The sequence below is a fragment of the Pan paniscus genome, chromosome 6 (genome assembly GCF_029289425.2).
Source record: "Pan paniscus chromosome 6, NHGRI_mPanPan1-v2.0_pri, whole genome shotgun sequence".
Taxonomy (NCBI): Eukaryota; Metazoa; Chordata; class Mammalia; order Primates; family Hominidae; genus Pan; species Pan paniscus.
The window spans coordinates 26,777,131-26,797,128 of record NC_073255.2 but is presented as its reverse complement, the minus strand read 5'-3'; the positions used below and the strand labels follow the sequence as shown (position 1 = coordinate 26,797,128).

Genomic DNA, 19,998 nt, shown 5'->3' with positions numbered 1-19,998 from the left:
TGGCTGCATAGTATTCCATGGTGTATATGTGCCACATTTTCTTTATCTAGTCTATCATTGATGGGCATTTGGGTTGGTTCCAAGTCTTTGCTATTGTGAACAGTGCCACAATAAACATACATGTGCATGTGTCTTTATAGTAGAATGATTTATAATCCTTTGGGTATAAACCCAGTAATGGATTGCTGGGTCAAATGGTATTTCTGGTTCTAGATCCTTGAGGAATCGCCACACTGTCTTCTGCAATGGTTGAACTAATTTACACTCCCACCAACAGTGTAAAAGCATTCCTATTTCTCCACATCCCCTCCAGCATCTGTTGTTTCCTGACTTTTTAATGTTCGCCATTCTAACTGGCACGAGATGGTATTTCATTGTGGTTTTGATTTGCATTTCTTTAATGACCAGTGATGATGAGCTTTTTTTCATGTTTGTTGGCAGCATAAATGTCTTCTTTTGAGAAGTATCATATCTTTCGCCCACTTTTTGATGAAGTTGTTCTTTTTTTTCTTATAAATTTGTTTAATTTCCTTGTAGATTCTGGATATTAGCCCTTTGTCATATGGGTAGATTACAAAAATTTTCTTCCATTCTGTAGGTTGCCTGTTCACTCTGATGATAGTTTCTTTTGCTGTGCAGAAGCTCTTTAGTTTAATTAGATCCCATTTGTCAATTTTGGCTTTTGTTGCCATTGCTTTTGGTGTTTTAGTCATGAAGTCCTTGCCCTTGCCTGTGTCCTGAATGGTATTGCCTAGGTTTTTTTCTAGGGTGTTTATGGTTTTAGGTTTTACATTTAAGTCTTTAATCCATATTCAGTTAATTTTTGTACAAGGTGCAAGGAAGGGGTCCAGTTTCAGTTTTCTGCATATGGCTAGCCAGTTTTCCCAGCACCATTTATTAAATAGGGAATCCTTTCCCCACTGCTTGTTTTTGTCAGATTTGTCAAAGATCAGATGGCTGTAGATGTGTGGTGTTATTTCTGAGGCCTCTGTTCTGTTCCATTGGTCTATATATCTGTTTTGGTACCAGTACCATGCTGTTTTGGTTACTGTAGCCTTGTAGTATAGATTGAAATCAGGTAGCGTGATGCCTCTAGCTTTGTTCTTTTTGCTTAGGATTGTCTTGGCTATACAGGCTCATTTTTGGTTCCACATGAAATTTAAAGTAGATTTTTGTAATTCTGCAAAGAAAGTCAGTGGTATCTTGATGGGGATAGCATTGAATCTATAAATTACTTTGGGCAGTATGGCCATTTTCATGATACTGATTCTTCCTATCCATGAGCATGGAATATTTTTCCATTTGTTTGTTTCCTCTCTTATTTCCTTGAGCAGTGGTTTGTAGTTTCCTTAAAGAGATCCTTCACTTCCCTTGTAAGTAGTATTCCTAGGTATTTTATTCTCTTTGTAGCAATTGTAAATGAGAGTTCACTCATGATTTTGGTCTCTATTATTGGTATATAGGAATGCTTGTGATTTTTGCACATTAATTTTGTATCCAGAGACTTTGCTGAAGTTGCTTATCAGCTTGAGGAGTTTTGGGGCTGAGACGATGGGATTTTCTAAATATACAGTCATGTCATCTGCAAACAGAGACAGTTGGACTTCCTCTCTTCCTATTTGAATACTTTTTATTTCTTTCTCTTGCCAGATTGCCCTGGCAATGGAAAATGGAAAAATATTCCATGCTCACGGATAGGAAGAATCAGAATGTTGAATAGGAGTGGTGAGAGAGAGCATCCTTGTCTTGTGCTGGTTTTCAAAGGGAATGCTTCCAGCTTTTGCCCATTCAGTATGATATTGGCTGTGGGTTTGTCATAAATAGCTCTTATTATTTTGAGATCTGTTCCATCAATACCTCGTTTACTGAGAGTTTTTAGCAGGAATCGGTGTTGAATTTTATTGACGGCCTTTTCTGCATATATTGAGATAATCATGTGGTTTTTGTCATTGGTTCTGTTTATGTGATGGATTATGTTTATTGATTTGCATATATTGAACCAGCCTTGCATCCCAGGGATGAAGCCAACTTGATCCTGGTGGATAAGCTTTTTGATGTGCTGCTGGATTTGGTTTACCAGTATTTTATTGTCAATGTGAAAATCTTCGTTCATCAGGGATACTGGTCTGAAATTTTCTTTTTTTGTTGTGTCTCTGCCAGGTTTTGGTATCAGGATGATGCTGGCCTCATAAAATGAGTTAGGGAGGATTCCCTCTTTTTCTATTGTTTGGAATAGTTTTAGAAGGAATGGTAGCAGCTCCTCTTTGTACCTCTGGTAGAATTTGGCTGTAAATCTGTCTGGTCCTAGACTCTTTTGGTTGGCAGGCCATTAATTACTGCCCCAATTTCAGAACTTGTTATTGGTCTTCAGGAATTTGACTTCTTCCTGGTTTAGACTTGGGAGGGTGTATGTGTCCAGAAATTTATCCATTTCTTCTAGATTTTCTAGTTTATTTGTGTAGAGCTGTTTATAGTATTCTCTGATGGTAGTTTGTATTTCTGTTGGATCAGTGGTGATACCCCCTTTATCATTTTTTATTGTGTCTATTTGATTCTTCTCTCTTTTCTTCTTTGTCTGGCTAGCGGTCTATTTTGTTGATCTTTTCAAAAAACCAACTCCTGGATTCATTGATTTTTTTGAAGGGTTTTTCATGTCCCTGTCTCCTTCAGTTCTGCTGTGATCTTAGTTATTTCTTATCTTCTGCTAGCTTTTGAATTTGATGGCTCTTGCGTCTCTAGTTCTTTTTTTTTTTTTTTTTTGAGACAGAGTCTTGCACTGTTGCCGGGGCTGGAGTGCAATGGCGTAATCTTGGCTCACTGCAACCTCCGCCTCCCAGGTTCAAGCGATTCTTTTTGCCTCAGCCTCCCAAGTGGCTGGGATTACAGGCACCCGCCACCACGCCCAGCTAATTTTTTTGTGTTTTTAGTACAGACAGGGTTTCACTATCTTGGCCAGGCTGGTCTCAAACTCCTGACCTCGTGATCTGCCCACCTCAGCCTCCCAAAGTGCTAGGATTACAGGCGAGAGCCACTGCGCCCGGCCACTCTCTAGTTCTTTTAATTGTGATGTTAGGGTGTCAATTTTAGATCTTTCCTGCTTTCTCTTGTGGGCATTTAGTGCTATAAATTTCCCTCTAAACACTGCTTTAGCTGTGTCCCAGAGATTCTGGTATGTTGTCTTTGTTCTCATTGGTTTCAAAGAACTTATTTATTTCTGTCTTGATTTCGTTAGTTACCCTGTAGTCATTCAGGAGCAGGTTGTTCAGTTTCAATGTAGTTGTGCGGTTTTGAGTGAGTTTCTTCATCCTGAGTTCCAATTTGATTGCACTGTGGTCTAAGAGACTGTTTGTTATGATTTCCGTTCTTTTGCATTTGCTGAGGAGTGTTTTACTTCCAGTTATGTGGTCAGTTTTAGAATAAGTCTGATGTGGTGCTGAGAAGAATGTATATTCTGTTGATTTGGGGTGGAGAGTTCTGTAGATGTCTATTAGGTCTGCTTGGTCCAGAGCTGAGTTCAAGTCCTGAATATCCTTATTAATTTGCTGTCTCTTTGATCTAATAGTGACAGTGGGGTGTTAAAGTCTCCCACTATTATTGTGTGGGAGTCTAAGTCTCTTTGTAGGTCTCTAAGAACTTGCTTTATGCATCTGGGTGCTCCTGTATTGGGTGCATGTATATTTAGGGTAGTTAGCTGCTCTTGTTGGATTGATCCCTTTAGCATTATGTAATGCCCTTCTTTGTCTGTTTTGATCTTCATTGGTTTAAAGTCTGTTTTATTAGAGACTAGGATTGCAATCCCTGCTTTTTTTTTTTTTTTTTTTTTTTGCTTTCCATTTGCTGGGTAATGTTCCTCCATCCTTTTATTTTGAGCCTATGTGTGTCTTTGGGTGTGAGATGGGTCTCCTGAATACAGCACACCGATGGGTCTTGACTCTTTATCCAATTTGCCAGTCTGTGTCTTTTAATTGGGGCATTTAGCCCATTTACACTTAAGATTAATATTGTTATGTGTGAATTTGATCCTGTTATTATGATGCTAGCTGGTTATTTTGCCTGTTAGTTGATGCAGTTTCTTCATAGTGTCAGTGGTGTTTATAATTTGGTATGTTTTTGCAGTAGCTGATACCAGTTTTTCGTTTCCATGTTTAGTGCTTCCTTCAGGAACTCTTATAAGGCAGGCCTGGTGGTGACAAAATCTCTCAGCATTTGCTTGTCTGTAAAGGATTTTATTTCTCTTTCACTTATGAAGCTTAGTTTGGCTGGATATGAAATTCTGGGTTGAAAATTCTTTTCATTAAGAATGTTGAATATTGACCCCACCCTCTTCTGGCTTGTAGGGTTTCTGCCTAGAGATCTGCTGTTAGTCTGATGGGCTTCCCTTTGTGGTTAACCTGACCTTTCTCTCTGGCTGCCCTTAACCTTTTTTCCTTCATTTCAATCTTGCTGAATCTGATGATTATGTGTCTTGGGGTTGCTCTTCTCGAGGAGTATCTTTGTGGTATTCTTTGTATTTTCTGAGTTTGAGTGTTGGCCTGTCTTGCTAGGTTGGGGAAGTTCTCCTGGATAATATCGTGCAGAGTGTTTTCCAATTTGGTTCCATTCTCCTCATCACTTTGAGGTACACCAGTCAAACGTAGATTTGGTCTTTTCACATAGTCCCATATTTCTTGGAGGCTTTTTTTGTTCCTTTTTCACTCTTTTTTTCTCTAATCTTCTCTTCATGCTTTATTTCATTAAGTTGATCTTCAGTCTCTGATATCCTTTCTTCTGCTTGATCGATTTGGCTATTGATACTTGTGTATGCTTCATGAAGTTTTCGTGCTGTGTTTTTCAGCTCCATCAGGTCATTTATGTTCTTTTCTAACCTGGTTATTCTCGTTAGCAATTCCTCTAACCTTTTTTCAAGGTTCTTAGTTTCCTTGTATTGGGTTAGAACATGCTCCTTTAGCTCGGAGGAGTTTATTACCCACCTTCTGAAGCGTACTTCTGTCAATTCATCAAACTCATTCTCCATCCAGTTTTGTTCCCTTGCTGGTAAGGAGTTGTGATCCTTTGGAGGAGAAGAGGCATTCTGGTTTTTGGAATTTTCAGCCTTTTTGTGCTGGTTTTTCCTCATCTTCGTGGATTTATCTACCTTTGATCTTTGATGTTGGTGACCTTCGGATGGGGATTCTGAGTGGAAGTCCTTTTTGTTGATGTTGATGCTGTTAGTTTTTCTTCTAACAGTCAGGCCCCTCTGCTGCAGGTCTGCTGGAGTTAGTTTGCTGGAGGCCCGCTCCAGACCGTTTGAGAGGTTGCAGAACAGCAAAGGATTGCTGCCTGTTTCTTCCTCTGGAAGCTTCATCCCAGAGGGGCAACCACCAGATGCCAGCTGGATCGCTCCTGTATGAGGTGTCTGTTGACCCCTGCTGGGAAGTGTCTCCCAGTCAGGAGGCATGGAGTCAGGGACCCACTTGAGAAGGCAAGTCTGTGCCTTAGCAGAGCTTGAACGCTGTGCTGGGAGATCTGCTGCTCTCTTTAGAGCTGGCAGGCAGGGATGTTTAAGTCTGCTTAAGCTGGGCCCACAGCCACGCCTTTCCCAGGTGCTCTGTCCCAGGGAGATGGGGGTTTTATCTGTAAACCCCTGACTGGGGCTGAACAGCTGATAATCTTGTTGAGTGTCACTTGTATGTGACTACTTTCAAGATTGTCTTTAGGCTTTTAATATTTGATTATATGGTGTCTTTGAAAGGACCTCTTCCGAGTTGTCCTACTTGGAATTCCTTGAGCTTCTGGGATGTATTCCAATTCATGCCTTTCAGCCAGTTTGGGGAGTTTTCGCCCACTGTCGTATCAAATAATCTTTGTCTCTTTTTCTCTCTGTTTTCTTTCTGAGTCTCCCATCATTCCTATATTGGCGTGCCTAAAGAAGTAGTTTAGGCTGTTTTCACTCTTCCGTATTCTTTTTAACTTTTTCTCCTCTAATTTTTTTCTCCTCTGACTCAGTATTTTCAAATGCATTATCTTCAAATTTGCTGATTTGCCTGCCTCCTCAAATCTGTTTTTAAACCACTCTAGTGAAATTTTCAACTTGGTCATTCTATTTTTTTCAGCTCCATAATTTCTGTCGGAGTCCTTCATTTCTCTTTGTTAATAGGCTCATTTTGCTCGTTTTCCAGATTCACGTTAGTTCTTTGTGCCTTTTGTTCTTTCAGCATAGGATAGTTTTCTTTGTCTAGTAAGTCCAGTGTCTGTCTAGTAAGTCCAGTGTTTTCCTCTGGGAAAGTTTCTGTCAATTAATTTTGCTTCTTTGAATGGGCCAGGTTTTTCTTCTTTTTTATATGTCTTTGTTCTTTTGTTGAGAATTAAATATTTGAGAAGTGGCCACCACTTCCAGTCTTTGCAGACTGACTGACTCTGTGCTAGGGAAATCTTTAAAAGATTGGCTGGGTATGTTCTGACCCTGAAAACTGAAGATCATCTTAGATCTTTTCTGAACATACTGTCTTGCCTGGACCTGTGTGTGGCTTTTTTCCACTCCCCATGGCTTCTATTCAATGTCTTTATTATTATTATTATTATTATTAGTTGTGAGCCAGGGTCTTGCTCTGTCACCCAGGCTAAAATGCAGTGCCTTGATCGCAGCTTACTGCAGCCTCAAACTCCCAGGCTTAAGAGCTCCTTTTGCCTCAGCCTCCCAAGTAGCAGGGACTACAGGCATGTGCCATCATGCCTAGGTAATTAAAAAAAAAATTTTTTTTTTTGAGATGGGGTCTTGCTACATTGCCCAGTCTGGTCTAGAACTGAGCTTAAGTGATCCTCCTGCCTCAGCCTTCCAAAATGCTTGGATTACAGGCATGAGCCACTGTATCCAGCCAGTATTACCTATTTTTGGTTTGCAGTTCCTTAATGACCACTGATGTGTGTATTTTTATGTACTTGTTTGTCATTTGTATAGCTTCCTTGGAGAAAGGTCTGTTCAAATTCTTCACCTATTTTTTGATTGGTTGTTTGCCTTTTTCTTGAGTTGTAAGAAATCTTTATATATTCTAGATAGTAGATCCTTATTAGATACATGATTTGTAGCTATTTCTCCCATTCTGCAGATTTTTCTTTTCACTTTCTTGCTGTCCTTTGATGCACAACAGTTTTTAATTTTGATGAATTCCAGTTTATTATTTTCCTCGAATTGTTGCTTGTGCTGTTGGTGTTAACATGAGTTTGTATTTTTTTATTAACTGCTGAATACTAATTAATATATAGTTATAGAAAAACAGATCGTTTTCTTATTTAGATGCTTGTAAATGTTTTTAATGTAAGGACACTAACAAGCTACATGCCTTTGAGTAAGTCTAACTGTGGTTGCCCTAATTTTACTTTATTTTTATTTCTTATAGAGATAGGGTCTTGCTTTGTTGCCCAGGCTGAACTTGAACTCTTGGACTTAAGCTATCCTGCCTAGGCCATCTAAGTAGCTGGGACTACAGGTGTGTGCCTCTGTGTCTGGCTGTCACTCCCATTATATGAAGCACAAACTGATGGATGAGATCCCATCACAATCTGATGATCTTTTTTTTTTTTCTTTGTTTGAGATAGGGTCTTCCTCTGTTACAGTGGCAGGATCATAGCTAATAGCAGCCTTGAACTCCTGGGCTCAATCAATCCTCCCTCCTCAGCCTCCCAAGTAGCTGGGACTACAGACATGCCACTATGCCTGGCTAATTTTTTATGTTTTGTAGAGCTGGAGTCTTGCTGTATTGCCCAGGCTAGTCTTGAACTCCTAGGCTCAAGTGATCCTCCTGCCTTGGTCTCCCACAGCACTGGGATTGCAGGCATGAGCCACCACACTTGGCCTGATAATCCTTGATTTTATGATTCTCTTAACTGCTAATAGTAATTCACATACTCCTTCACCCTGAGTTTAGCTACATTTTCCTGGCAGTCTTGAAATTGCACTGTATATAATTTTTAAAAAATTAACTGCCCTATTTTAGATGTATATGATGATACTTAGTTTCTGAAGCCTTGGGTTCAGTGTCCTCATACCAGTTCTGTATAGAAGTGTTTGTCTCCTCACACCTTCCCCATCATTGAGCATGCCCTTAAAAATGGAAGCAAAATGTTGCTAAATTGCTAGATGAAAAGAATACTTGTTTTACTTGCCATTCTTTTCATTACTAGGTAGGCTGAGGACTTTTAAAGTGTTTTTAGCCTCTTTTGTTTTCCCTAGTGAGTTTTCTTTGTTTTGCCATTTTGTCTGTGTGGCCATGGTATATATTTCATTTTGTAGGAGGTTTTTAGCAATTTTAATAATTTGTCATATTTTTGTCAGATCTTTGCCCTACCTTTTTTTGTTTGTTTGTTTGTTTTTGTTTCTGAATTTTCTTCTTTTAAGTAGGAAGCTTTAAACTGTTACATGGTCAGTGATCTACTTTTCCATTTTGGTCTCCTTTACGTGATTGGTGAAAGTCCTCCCCATTCAGAGGTCAGATGCATGTGTGTGTTAATTTAATTCTCTTTTGTGCTTGTTTACCATTTCACTCGTCGACCATCTGATTTATTTGTTTTCTTTTTATTGAGTTATGAGAATTCTTTATATTTTCTGGGTGCAAATCAGAGACAGCATTTGCAGATATTTTCTCCCAGTGTGTGGCTTTCCTTTTCATTCTCTTAACGGCGTTTTCTGAAGAGCAGAAGTTCTTCATTTTGATTGTTTAATTTACACATTTTAAAGATCTGTATTGTGTTGTATCTGGTGTTGTATCTTAAGAATTCTTTGCCTACCTTAAGGTCACAAAGATTTTCTCCTCTTCTAAAAGTTTTATAGTTTTATATTCAAGTTTGTGATCCATTTTGAGTTAGTTCTTGTGGTTGGTGCATGGTATGTACTTTTCTTATGGGCCAACAAATTTATTTGTAAAAAATTCAAAGAAATGATTTTGCATAAGAAAATAACAGTTCTCGCCCTTCATGGTGTGTTAAAGAGGAAGGAATGCTCTCCTCTGTGTAGATCTCTTTTCATAGATGCAAGATAGTACACCTTGCAAATTCTGCTGTCATTGCTATCAAAATTGCTTTCAAAACACTTAATAAGGAAAATGCAGTAGTGTGCATAAATATCTTTTGTCTGCTTTTTAAATCTTAAAATAGAGCTTGCTTCTAGGTGAAATGTACACTGAATATTCTTGGAGTATATCAAAATCAGCCCTTGTATCAGTTGGCCTAAAAAGTGAATCTTATTTTCTTTCTCTTCAAAAACTAATACTGATAAATGTGTTCCTTCTGGGTAGGAGGTTGTATTTTTTAATCCAGGAAGGATGAATTTAGATATCATTGAGTTATGGAAAAGCTTTAATTTAAAAAATATTATACTTAATTTCACAATATAAAGTTTTAAATGAACAATACTTCACATTAAAATATTTTCAAAGGTAAATACTTGATTGAACACCAACTGACAGTTTGACGATCTTTTTATAGCTTATTAGTTTTTTAAATTGAATTTTAATGGAGACTCAGGCTGACAAAGGTCAAAATGGTATGGAGACTTCCAGAGCACTGCTTTGTATGCCTGAAAGGCACCTACTCAACAAGAAGCCAGCAGCAACTCAGCAGGGTTTATTTTTATTAGTATAGCTTAGCTGGGATAGAACAAAGCTGGATTTCAGCCAAGTGTGGTTCTGCAAACAGCTTTGTCCTCCAGACTATCAGTTAACTAATGGGCTTACAGGCTCAGATACCTGGTTGGTCAGACACTAAAGCTGAAGCCTTGGCACCTACGATGATGTATCTGAACCTCCCTTAGGTGAGAGAGTTGGGTTCTCAAGCCACATGCCCCTAAAGTGATGGTACCATTAAAACTAGGCTAAGGTCTGGACTTGTTCTGTCAGTTTGGAAGATTTCATTCACTTAAGGAAGGAAAAATTCCCCTCTACCCCGGTTTTTCTTTTTTTCTTTTTCTCTTTTAGAGACAGGGTCTCACTGACACCCTGACTGTAGTGTAGTGGTATGATCATAGCTCACTGCATGCAGCCTCTAACTCGTGGGCTCAACCGATCCTCCCATTTTAGCTTCATGAGTAGCTGGGACTACAGGCACACGCCACCACAACCCAGCTAATTTTTGTATCTTTTTTGGTAGAGACGGGGTCTCACCATGTTGTCTAGGCTGGTCTCAAACCCCTGGGCTCAAGTGATCTTCCTGCCTCGGCCTCCCAGAGTGCTGGGATTACAGGTATGAACCACCATGCCTGGCTTAAATTGTCTTTCTTAATTTGTCTTTTTTCGTTGAATTCTTTTAAAATTGTGCTAAGATGCATATAACATAAAATCTCCTATCTTAGCCATTTTAAAATGTATGGTTCAGTAGTGTTAAGCATATTTAAATTCCAGAACTCTTTCCATCTTGGAAACCTGAACTCTGTATCCATTAAACAGTAACTCCACGTTTCTCCCTCTCCTCAGCATCTGGCAAGTGCCATTCTGCTGTCTCCGGGGATTCAACCACTCTAGGTACCTGTTATAAGTAGAATCATACAGTTCTTGGTTTTATCGAGACTGGGTTATTATCATTTAGCATAACGTCTTCAAAGTTCATCCATGTTGTGGCATGTGTCATAATTTCCTTCCTTTTTAGTGTTGAATAATATTCAATTATATGTATGTCTCACATTTTGTTTATCCATTTATCCATCGATGGATACTTGGATTGCTTCCACCTTTTGGCTCTTGTGAGTAATGATGCCATGAATAAGGGAAAGGATATAAAGTTTTTCTTAATCTTCTTAACACTTCGATGCCCTCTACTATTACTACTAGGCACTAGTAGATATATTAATACTGTTGGTAATATTTGGAATTCTGGCATTTGCAGTTTCCTTGGTGTCCCACAGAGCCCTATGAGTTCCACTGTGCATGTTCCCTGAACAAGTTTGAGATCCATTCTGTAGATGGGAAGTTTCTTACCAACACTCAGATTCTCAGGTTCTCTGGGAATGTTGGAGGTCAGACATGCCAGACCCCTGTTCCTCCAGGGCAGTGATCAGCTGGAGTGGAGGAGTGGCCTCCCTTCCCTGATATATGTGTTCAGCCTACCAGTCAGCACCATCCCATATTGTCCTACAGCTGACCTACTGCCCTGTTACCCACCTGCTTGGCCCCGAAGCCTGTTGAGTTTGCATAATCTATTTCAGAGAAAAGCTCTCAGGTAATCTGTATGGCTTATAAGGGAAACCTGCAGTCCTTTCTGAAAGGGGAGCTGTGAATATGACTGCTTTGTAGAAAGATGTCTTAGGATTCTGGGTGAAAATTCTTAATTCCCCTCATGTAGGAATGTCACAGAGTGTACCTTTTTGACTTAGTATTTTCCTAGTAAAATACACCTTTCTTAAGAAAATGGCTACAAAGTCAGATGCATGTAAATGCTTTCAGCAAGGGTTTATTGATCATCTGCTTTAGGCTGGGCTCTATGTTAGGTGCCTGTGGCTTCCATTCTAGTACCTGTGTTCTCATGGAGTTGAATCCTGGTCCCCCACATGACTTTTGATGATATTCACACTGTTAATTCCAATAAAGACAGAGTAGACAAACAGAAACAGTACATGAAAGGAATAGCATGAAGTTGTCGATTTTTAACAAGTATTATAAATAATGAAACGGTCTTTTCACTTTCAGATGAGAATTTTCCCTTTTTTTTTGGTTCACTAGATAGTAGTTATCCTAATTCAGAAGTTCAACTAATGTAAATATCCAGTGATTGAGAAATTTTGTATTTTTTTTGTTTTCAGTTACTTGCTGTAGTTTTGTTTTTGGTGAGTCTTATGATTGGCATTATTGTAATAGAATGGAACACAAACTTTGAAAAAAAAAAAAAAAAAAGGTCTGTTGCATTTTGTCTAGACTATGCAGCTACCCAGTGGATCACTGCTGAATGGAACAGGAAAGTGACAGGTCCTTGGGCCTAATGTATCACTGTGTTGTGGAACTGCTCATTCATTAGAAGAGGTCCCTGTGTATCCTTTCTATCAGGTCCTTCTCATATAAATCTTGCTGCCTTTGTTGCATCTGTTAGACAAATCAGTTCGTTGCATTGAGGACACTTGAATATTTTACAGTTTTTTTTTTTTTTTTTTTGCCAAATCCTGAAGCTTGTGACTATCTGAAACTCTTTTAATACCTTTTGAAGGATCAGAGCCCTGCGTACCCCAGGAATGCACACTGTTTTTTTGAAAGTGTGCCCTTTCCTTTTGTTCCTAATCAGTAATTATAGCCCCCTAATGGTACCTCTGGAGCAGATGCAGAAGTCAAAGATGCAGAAGGAGGAATTAGCTAGGCGGACACAGGCTCGCAGCAGTGGTGGGGCTGAACACAATAGCACAGGGACTAATGCAGTTGCTGCTGGAAGCAGTTTATTCCTATCACCAACCCTCTCCATTCCTTGTATGTATTTCCATTAAATCCATAAATGGGGTGCTCCTCCTCCTTTAAACCATTTATGTTAAAAGAAGCTTCTGGGCCAGCAGGGCTGTTTGAATTTTGTAGAATGGTGAGAAGGCCAAAAGAAAAAGACTGAAATTGACACACTGTCCCTCTTAGTGCCTCTGCAGGGACTGAACTCAGTGGCTATTATGTAACTACAACATAGGCACACTTTCATAAGTATTGTCTGTGTTTCTCTGGTCTGGGTGTTTTCCTTGCGTATTAGTTCTGGGTTCTGAGTGCTAAACAACAACAAAAGGTGTCTTTGAAAAGATAAGGTGGCAAACATTGTTTAACATACCTCCTTGAGAAAAGTTTCAATATTTTCCCCAAGAATGATGTCAGAGTTAGGCTTTGCTAGTGCTGCACTACGTGTGGCTGGTAAAAAAAATTGTTAGTGGAACTCTACTTCTGTAAGTGTTGTTCTTGTTTGTCCCTTGCAATGATTTTATTAGATGGTGGGAAAGTGTTTGTATTAACCCTTCAGCATCACTGAACTTGGGGTATTCCATTTCTGTATTTATGTTACACTTCCTTTGATTGAACCATTATTTTCTAATTATTTTTAATCAAGAAGCATTAAAATAAGGATGAAAGTAAATAGATTAAGGATTACCAGTTTCGTAAATGGAACCTGACTAAATGTAAAATTAAGTCAACACACCCACACAGAGAATTCCACGAAGCTAAGTAGCTTTTGAATACACAACTCTGTATATGCTAGTGCAGTGGTCAAAGTGTGAGATGGAGGACCTGAGACCCTTTCACGGGTCCATGAGGGCGAATGTAATGTCATAATAATACTAAGATTATTTGCCCTTTTTGCTGTGTTGATATTTGCACTGATTGTGCAAAAGCCAAAGTGGAGAAAACTGCTGATCTTTAGCATGAATCCAGGTGGTAGCAACAAACTGTATTAGTAGTCATTGCATTATTCACCTCCATGCACTCAATTTAAAAAGAAAATGTCAGTTTCACATAAGAATGTTCTGATGAGACAGTAAAAATTATTAAATCTCAACTGTTAAGGACATCTTTTTAATATACTGCCTGATGAAATGGGAAGTACCTGTGAAACATTTTTGCATAACCATGTACAATGATCATCTAGTTAGCTGAAGGAAAAGATCCTGTGTATAGTGAGACTATGTTCCAGGGCTAGAAAGAACTGCAAAGAAATCTTGAACTGCACTGTTTGTTGTTGGTAGTATATTGGTGGCGTCAGTTTGGCGCTATTTTGTGTTTATTGTAGATAGAGCACCACATGGATAAGTATATTAAAAATTTTGGGAATCAAGGGTTTTCCTTGTGGTGGAACGGCGATGCTAATGTGAGATGAGGGAGAGATGAGGGAGCAGAGGAAGAAGCCTACGTGTTGGATTTGAATTCAAGGTGTCACCATGAACTTGTGATTTACCTATTTAAAATATCCTTGCTCTGTCCAAAGAGCCTACAAGCAATGATACTTCATTAACCGAGGTGCACTGTGTTCTCCGAGCTTGGTTTTTAAATGCCATTTCCCAGTGAAAGGTTTCAGGGCTCCTTGGAGAAATGGCTGATTTGAGGTCTGGGACAGGAAACATACAAGGTTAGCTTGCCATCCTTGTGTCAGAAAGCAAGGAGGTGTTGAAAGACCCCTAGTGCCATGTCAGAAAGACAGAGGATGACTTTCCAAGAAGCTCCCAATGGCCAAATTTGGGACAGTCAGCATTATGAGAGTATGGATTATAACACATTTAATAATAATTTTTAGAAATCCATGGATATACATGGTAGAAGAAAAGGGGGAGAGTGAGGGAAAGACTGTATTATACAAGAATGCCAGCTACTTTATGAAGGAGAGAGAAAATCTGAAAATTTCTCTTTTGCAGTCCCTAATGTAATAATTCATTCAAGGGTGCCCTGGCTCATGCCTGTAATCCCAGCACTTTGGGAGGCTGAGGTGAGAGGATCACTTGAGGCAAGGAATTTGAGACCAGCCTGGGTAACATAGACCCTGTCTTTATTAAAATAAAAAATATTAAAAAAAAGAATTGTCAATGGACGCTGAAACTGTTGAGCAAGATGTTATCAGGGAGGCTATTCACAGAATCTCAAGTATCACTCTGCGTATTCCTTATTAGTGACAAAGGAGAAAGGGTGTTTTTTTGTTGTTGTTATTGTTTTTTGTTTTGTTTTGTTTTGTTTTAAAAGCAAAGAACAAATCAGGCTGATTCCACCTTAACTTATTGACCAAACAGCGACATCACTAAAAAAAGAGACAGCCAGACCTTATGTGCTTTCCAAAGGAAGAACATAGCACTTCCTAAAAAGTAGTCTTGGCAAAAGCAAGCCAACTAGAAGTAAAGCCTCCAGATTCAACTCCCAAATTGTAAACCCAAATGAGTCTGTTAAACACCACCTTGGGGCTGCAAAAAAAATAAAACTTCAGACTTGGACAGACTCCACAGTCAAATGACCCAGTTTCTTCAAAAATAAACTGCAAGAGAAAAAAAGATAAAGGAGTGATGAGAAGGGATTTAAGAGCCATGTCGATCAGTGTGAACCTTATTTGGATCATGATGCAGATAAACTAAGTTTTTAAAAAATGAGGCAGAAGAACTGTGAATACAGACTGCACATTTGATGATGACACAGAGTGACATGATACTATGTCTACAGTTGCCTCACAATAATTTAGAAGACGGGGAGTTGGGTCGGGATCCAGGGGAAGCACAGTTAGCCTTGGGCAGATAATTACGGGGAGGATCAATGTGTGCTCATTAAAATATCTTCCCATCTACTTTTGAAATATCTTTGAAAGTTTTTATAATGAAAAAATTTTTTAAAATTACTAATTAATAGTGGGATAACTTGACATTTTGTGCCCCCTTATGCAATGCATTGAGGAGTACATGTCACCTAATGTAGAATGGTGACAAAAATACATAACCTGAATCTAATCATGAGGAAATACTCAGATAAGCTCAGAATACATGACATCCTACGAGGCAGTTGTCATGGTCTATCAAAAAAAAAAAGTGTTGTGAAAAACAACAAAAAACAGTGTCATAAAAATCAAATAGAATGCAAAACCTTGCTGGAGTGGATCTTATTGTCTCCAAAAAGTTATAAAAGACATTTTGGGAACAGTTGCAGATATTAAAATATAGAATTACAGTAAATCGTACTATTGAATTAATGTTAATTATTTTCGGTACAATTATGGTTTTGTGGTTCTATGGGAGAATGTCCTTATCCGTGGGAGATATGTGCTGAATTATATTCGGGTCAATCAATACAATGTTTGCAAATTACTTTAATCAATGTGTGGGAATATATGGATTAGGTTGGCTCATATTAAATTGCTATTTTCCTAAGTTAAAAACAGCCAAATATCGGCAAATGCCCATGGTTCAACCTAATATTTGTTGAAACAGAGAAAGAAAGCAAATGCAGTGACAAATAATGGGTCTAGATAAAGAATCAACAGGTGTTTGTACTATTTTTTCACATTTCTGTGTGTTTGAACTTTTTTAAAACAAAGAATTGGGAGAAAATAGTCAACTTAGAAAAATGAACTCCAGCAGATACATATTTGTGGATTAAGTGTGCTGACATTGTTCTCTCTGGGATCAATTATCCCCTAATAGCATTTGAATTCTGTTAGAATTAATCCCCAGCTACTTAAGTTGACTTACAATATAGAAAAGAAGAAAAGCTACTTATTTCATTGTATGAACTTTCTACTTTCTGAATCAGCCTATGACAAAGAAGAGAAAAATAAATAGTGTAGGTGAACATTAAGAAAAGAGCTTAATAATATTTTATGGCATCTTTTTTATGTAGATGACTTTTAAAGATGCATCCACTGTAGGAGAAAAAAGAGATCATTGGTTCTCAGAAACAATTTTTCTTTTTGTCAAGAGATCAAACATGTCTTCTCTCTGGCCTGGTTTTAACATTCTCTGTAAAATAGGGTGTATATCTAGAATTTTAAGTTTTATCTCCCCCACCCACCCCACACCTTATTTTGCCATGAGTTCTTAGCTGAAGCGTGTTTTGCTGAGGGTTACTGGGGACTTCTGGGCAACTGTGGCAGTTGGATGAAGTGATGAGATCTCTACTTCCCTTCAGAAAATGTCCCTAAGTGATTAGCAAGAACGCCTGGTTTAATCCTGCCTCTTTTGAATCCAAAACAGATCCCTAAAGAAGTGGCTGACATCTTTAACGCCCCCAGTGATGATGAAGAGTTTGTTGGCTTCCGAGATGATGTTCCCATGGAAACCCTCTCGTCAGAGGAGAGCTGCGATAGTTTTGACTCACTAGAGTCAGGGAAACAGGTATGGATGATTCCTTCCAAGCAGATGTGTTCATCTGGAGGCCTGAATCTTGGTTTGGATGTTCTTTTATTTGAACATGGTGTGAGATTGGTGATATCAGTTCATTGTCTAGCATTTTATTTTAGAAACATTATGTCTCTGTCTTCCTGTTTTAAAAAACTGGTGAGAGAACCTCGTTCACTTTGCTGTGTTAATCCTTCCCTGTACCATAATTCTTTTTTTTTTTTTTTTTTTTAAATAAAGGGACCTCACATGATCAAGTGCATTTTCTTGGCTGCCTTGGGGCTGTAACCTGTGGCGAGGCTGTGTTCAGGGTCTTCCCACAGAGGCGAGGCTGCGGCGAGGCATGAGGGATTGTGTGGTTACGGGGAGACAATTGCACCTCTGTGGTCCCGTGGTGCAATTCTGTTGGCACATCCTCTTGGAATTGCTGGGGAGAGCCTTATTCTTGCGTTAATTACTTTGATCTCTAGCACTCACAAGTTAGAGTTCTCTGACAGGTAGATTCCTGGAGGTTCACATTGTGTCCTAGTAGTAGAATGGCCAAAATCTCTACCCTTCAGTGGCATTTTCTTCTGAGTTCATTGTGGCACTCAAAATTCCTCATTCTGCCTTGACCATGGCCTCTCCAAAAAGGCAGCAAATTAAACCCACTTTGCTTCCACTGGGCAAATCCAGGAAGAGAAGCAGTTAATTATATGTAAGTGAAGTGCCTGCTTAATTACGTGGGCCACTGTAAGTTCTGGCCTGGTGGGAGCTGTGCTTTCTGAGATCTCTAGGGGCTCCCTGGTCTCTGCCGTCCTCATCTCATTTGGCATCTCCACAGCAGTTGACCCCACCAGTAGATCTCCTTCTAACCACCTGGGTTTCTTCCTCTCTGTTACACCTTTTGCTCTTTGTTATTATTATTTTCTTTCTTTCCAAGATGGAGTATCGCTGTGTCACCCAGGCTGGAGTGCAGTGGCATGATCTTGGCTCACTGCAACTTCTGCCTCCCGGGTTCAAGCAATTTTCCCAGCCTCAGCCTCCCGAGTAGCTGGGATTACAGGCTCCCACCACCACGCCTGGCTAATTTGTGTGTGTGTGTGTGTGTGTGTGTTTTGTTTTGTTTTAGTAGTGATGGGGTTTTGCCATATTGGCCAGGCTGGTCTCAAACTCCCGACCTCAGGTGATCTGCCCGCCTTGGCCTCCGAAAGTGCTGGAATTACAGGCGTGAGCCACTTTACCTGGCCTGCTTTTTGTTACTGTCACTTGTTTTCCCTGTTCGTGTCCCTAAATGCAGATGTTCTCTAAGGGTTTGTCCTCAGTCTTCTTACTTAGTGATCTTGTCTGTTGTCCTGCTTTGAGCTGTTACTGTATTCTTTTGTGGAGCTTGTCTTCTCTCTCCAGCCCCAGGTGGTTTCTGACTACCAGTTGGACTGGTCCTGGTTGCTAAGGGAGATCTGAAACTCACTTCTCCTTCCCTTGGTTGTCTTTCTGGCTTCCCCCTTTCCCCATCTTGATTTCCATCTTTTGTTCTTGGCCTTCCCTCCCCTCTTCCATCTCCTTGACTCCCGTCCAGGAGTTGATGAAACTTCTGCTGTGTTCCTGGTGTCCATCCTTCCCTTCCCTCTGCAGCTGCCGTAGCCCTCGTAGCTCTTACTCGAATGCTCATCCCTTCCTACTAGGATCTGTTATAGGATTGACTTCTGGTCAGCTCCTCCCTTAGCCCTCCATCTGAGCACAGTCAGGCGGTGGGGAGAGCAGAGCCTGTTGGATCCACCTTGAGGAGCATTTGAGCAGGGCAGAACATGTCTAAAGGGCCGAGCACAGAGCCTGGCAGGCACCGGGCATTAAGAAACAGAACAGCTGCTTCTGCTGCTATGATGACTACTTTTGTAGTCAGGTGTGTTCTCCCCGGGGAGGACAGTGTGCCAACTGCTTTTCATACAGATACTGCATTTAATCCACAGACCTCCCTGGGAAGCTGCAGTTTTGCAAGTGATGAAACTGACGTTCAGGAAGGTGTAATGACTTGCCCAAGGCCCCACATCTGGGAAGTACCAAGCTGGGATGTTCCAAATCCAGGGCCACCACTTCTCAGCCTCTTACCCCCCCCCCCCGGATCTCTTTCCTACCTGCTATGCTGCAGGGCACAGGAACTGAACTGACACTCTCATTATCCACTGTTCTGCCCTTTCTGCCCACTGGTCCATGCTGTTCCTGCCTATCTGTGCTCTCACCATTTTTCTAGCCTCTACCGTGGCTCACATCCACTTATGCTACTTCTTCCATGAAGTCTTACTGGATTTTCTTTCCCTCCGTGTGCCATATTGCTTTGTATCCCTTAGAGCACTGACCCTCACCAGGGTTATTCGTGGACCTGTCTGCCTCCCTGTTAGATTATAAACTCCTTAAGAAGGGGAGACCTCATACTTGAATGGTGCTTTCTAGCTTCCCTGGCTCTGACTTTTCGTCCTCATGTATTGTTCCTTTCCTCTGATTTCAAGCATCCAACACCCCACCTGACTGTATACAGTGAGCACGGGGGGTGTTGTTTGCTGGGTGCAGTTGAAATGGGGTGCTTGTCTGGCTGTCTGGTTCAACAGGCCATTGCTCTCTGGTCTGTTTCTTCCATGTCACATGGACTTCAAAATAAGTTTATCCACCTATGTTAGCTTCTCCTCTGATGTGTTATTTGCTTATGGTCCTGATCATGGTAGATGACCAAGGCCTATAGCATAGCACCCAGTATTGATTTTGAAGATGAATGAACCAGTGCCAGAGAGCAATCAGCAGTGCCAGGGTTTCTAACTCAGAATGCAGTGGAGCAGTGTGGAGTGGAGATTGGCATCGTATAGACCCACATGGAAAACAGTACTTACACACTTTGGAGTAAGGAAACTAAAGCATAGGCCTCAGTTCAGGACAATGGTAAGTTGTTTTTCTCTATCAGGACTGACCATCAAAGATGGTAATCTCTCCCAAGATGCCCATTGCCCTGGGATGCCAGCACACAGGATCAAAATAGCCAGAAAAACTGGAAGATGGGAACTCATAGCTTCAAGGCTTGCCCTGTTCCCTTCAGGCCCTAGGCAGGGGCTTTAGGTAGTTGATGAAATTTGCACACAGAAATACCACTCTAAATTAGCCTGCAGGGGCTGGCCCAAGGCTCTGTGAGCCAGATGTTTATTGCACTGAGAGGCCTCAGGTGCATGGTGGGTTTCCTTAGCAGCAGCTGT

General features: G+C 40.2%; 1 protein-coding gene across 8 annotated transcripts in view; it reads left to right on the top strand.

Annotated features, from left to right (window-relative positions):
* CDCA7L (cell division cycle associated 7 like) overlaps window positions 1–19,998 on the top strand; it is a 131,726-nt gene that overhangs the window by 14,694 nt on the left and 97,034 nt on the right. For all 8 annotated transcript variants that reach the window (XM_063606196.1, XM_034963783.2, XM_034963782.3 and 5 more), the window contains exon 2: window positions 16,637–16,777. In XM_063606196.1, coding sequence (XP_063462266.1) covers window positions 16,637–16,777 — 141 coding nt within the window. The remainder of the gene's footprint in view (window positions 1–16,636; window positions 16,778–19,998) is intronic.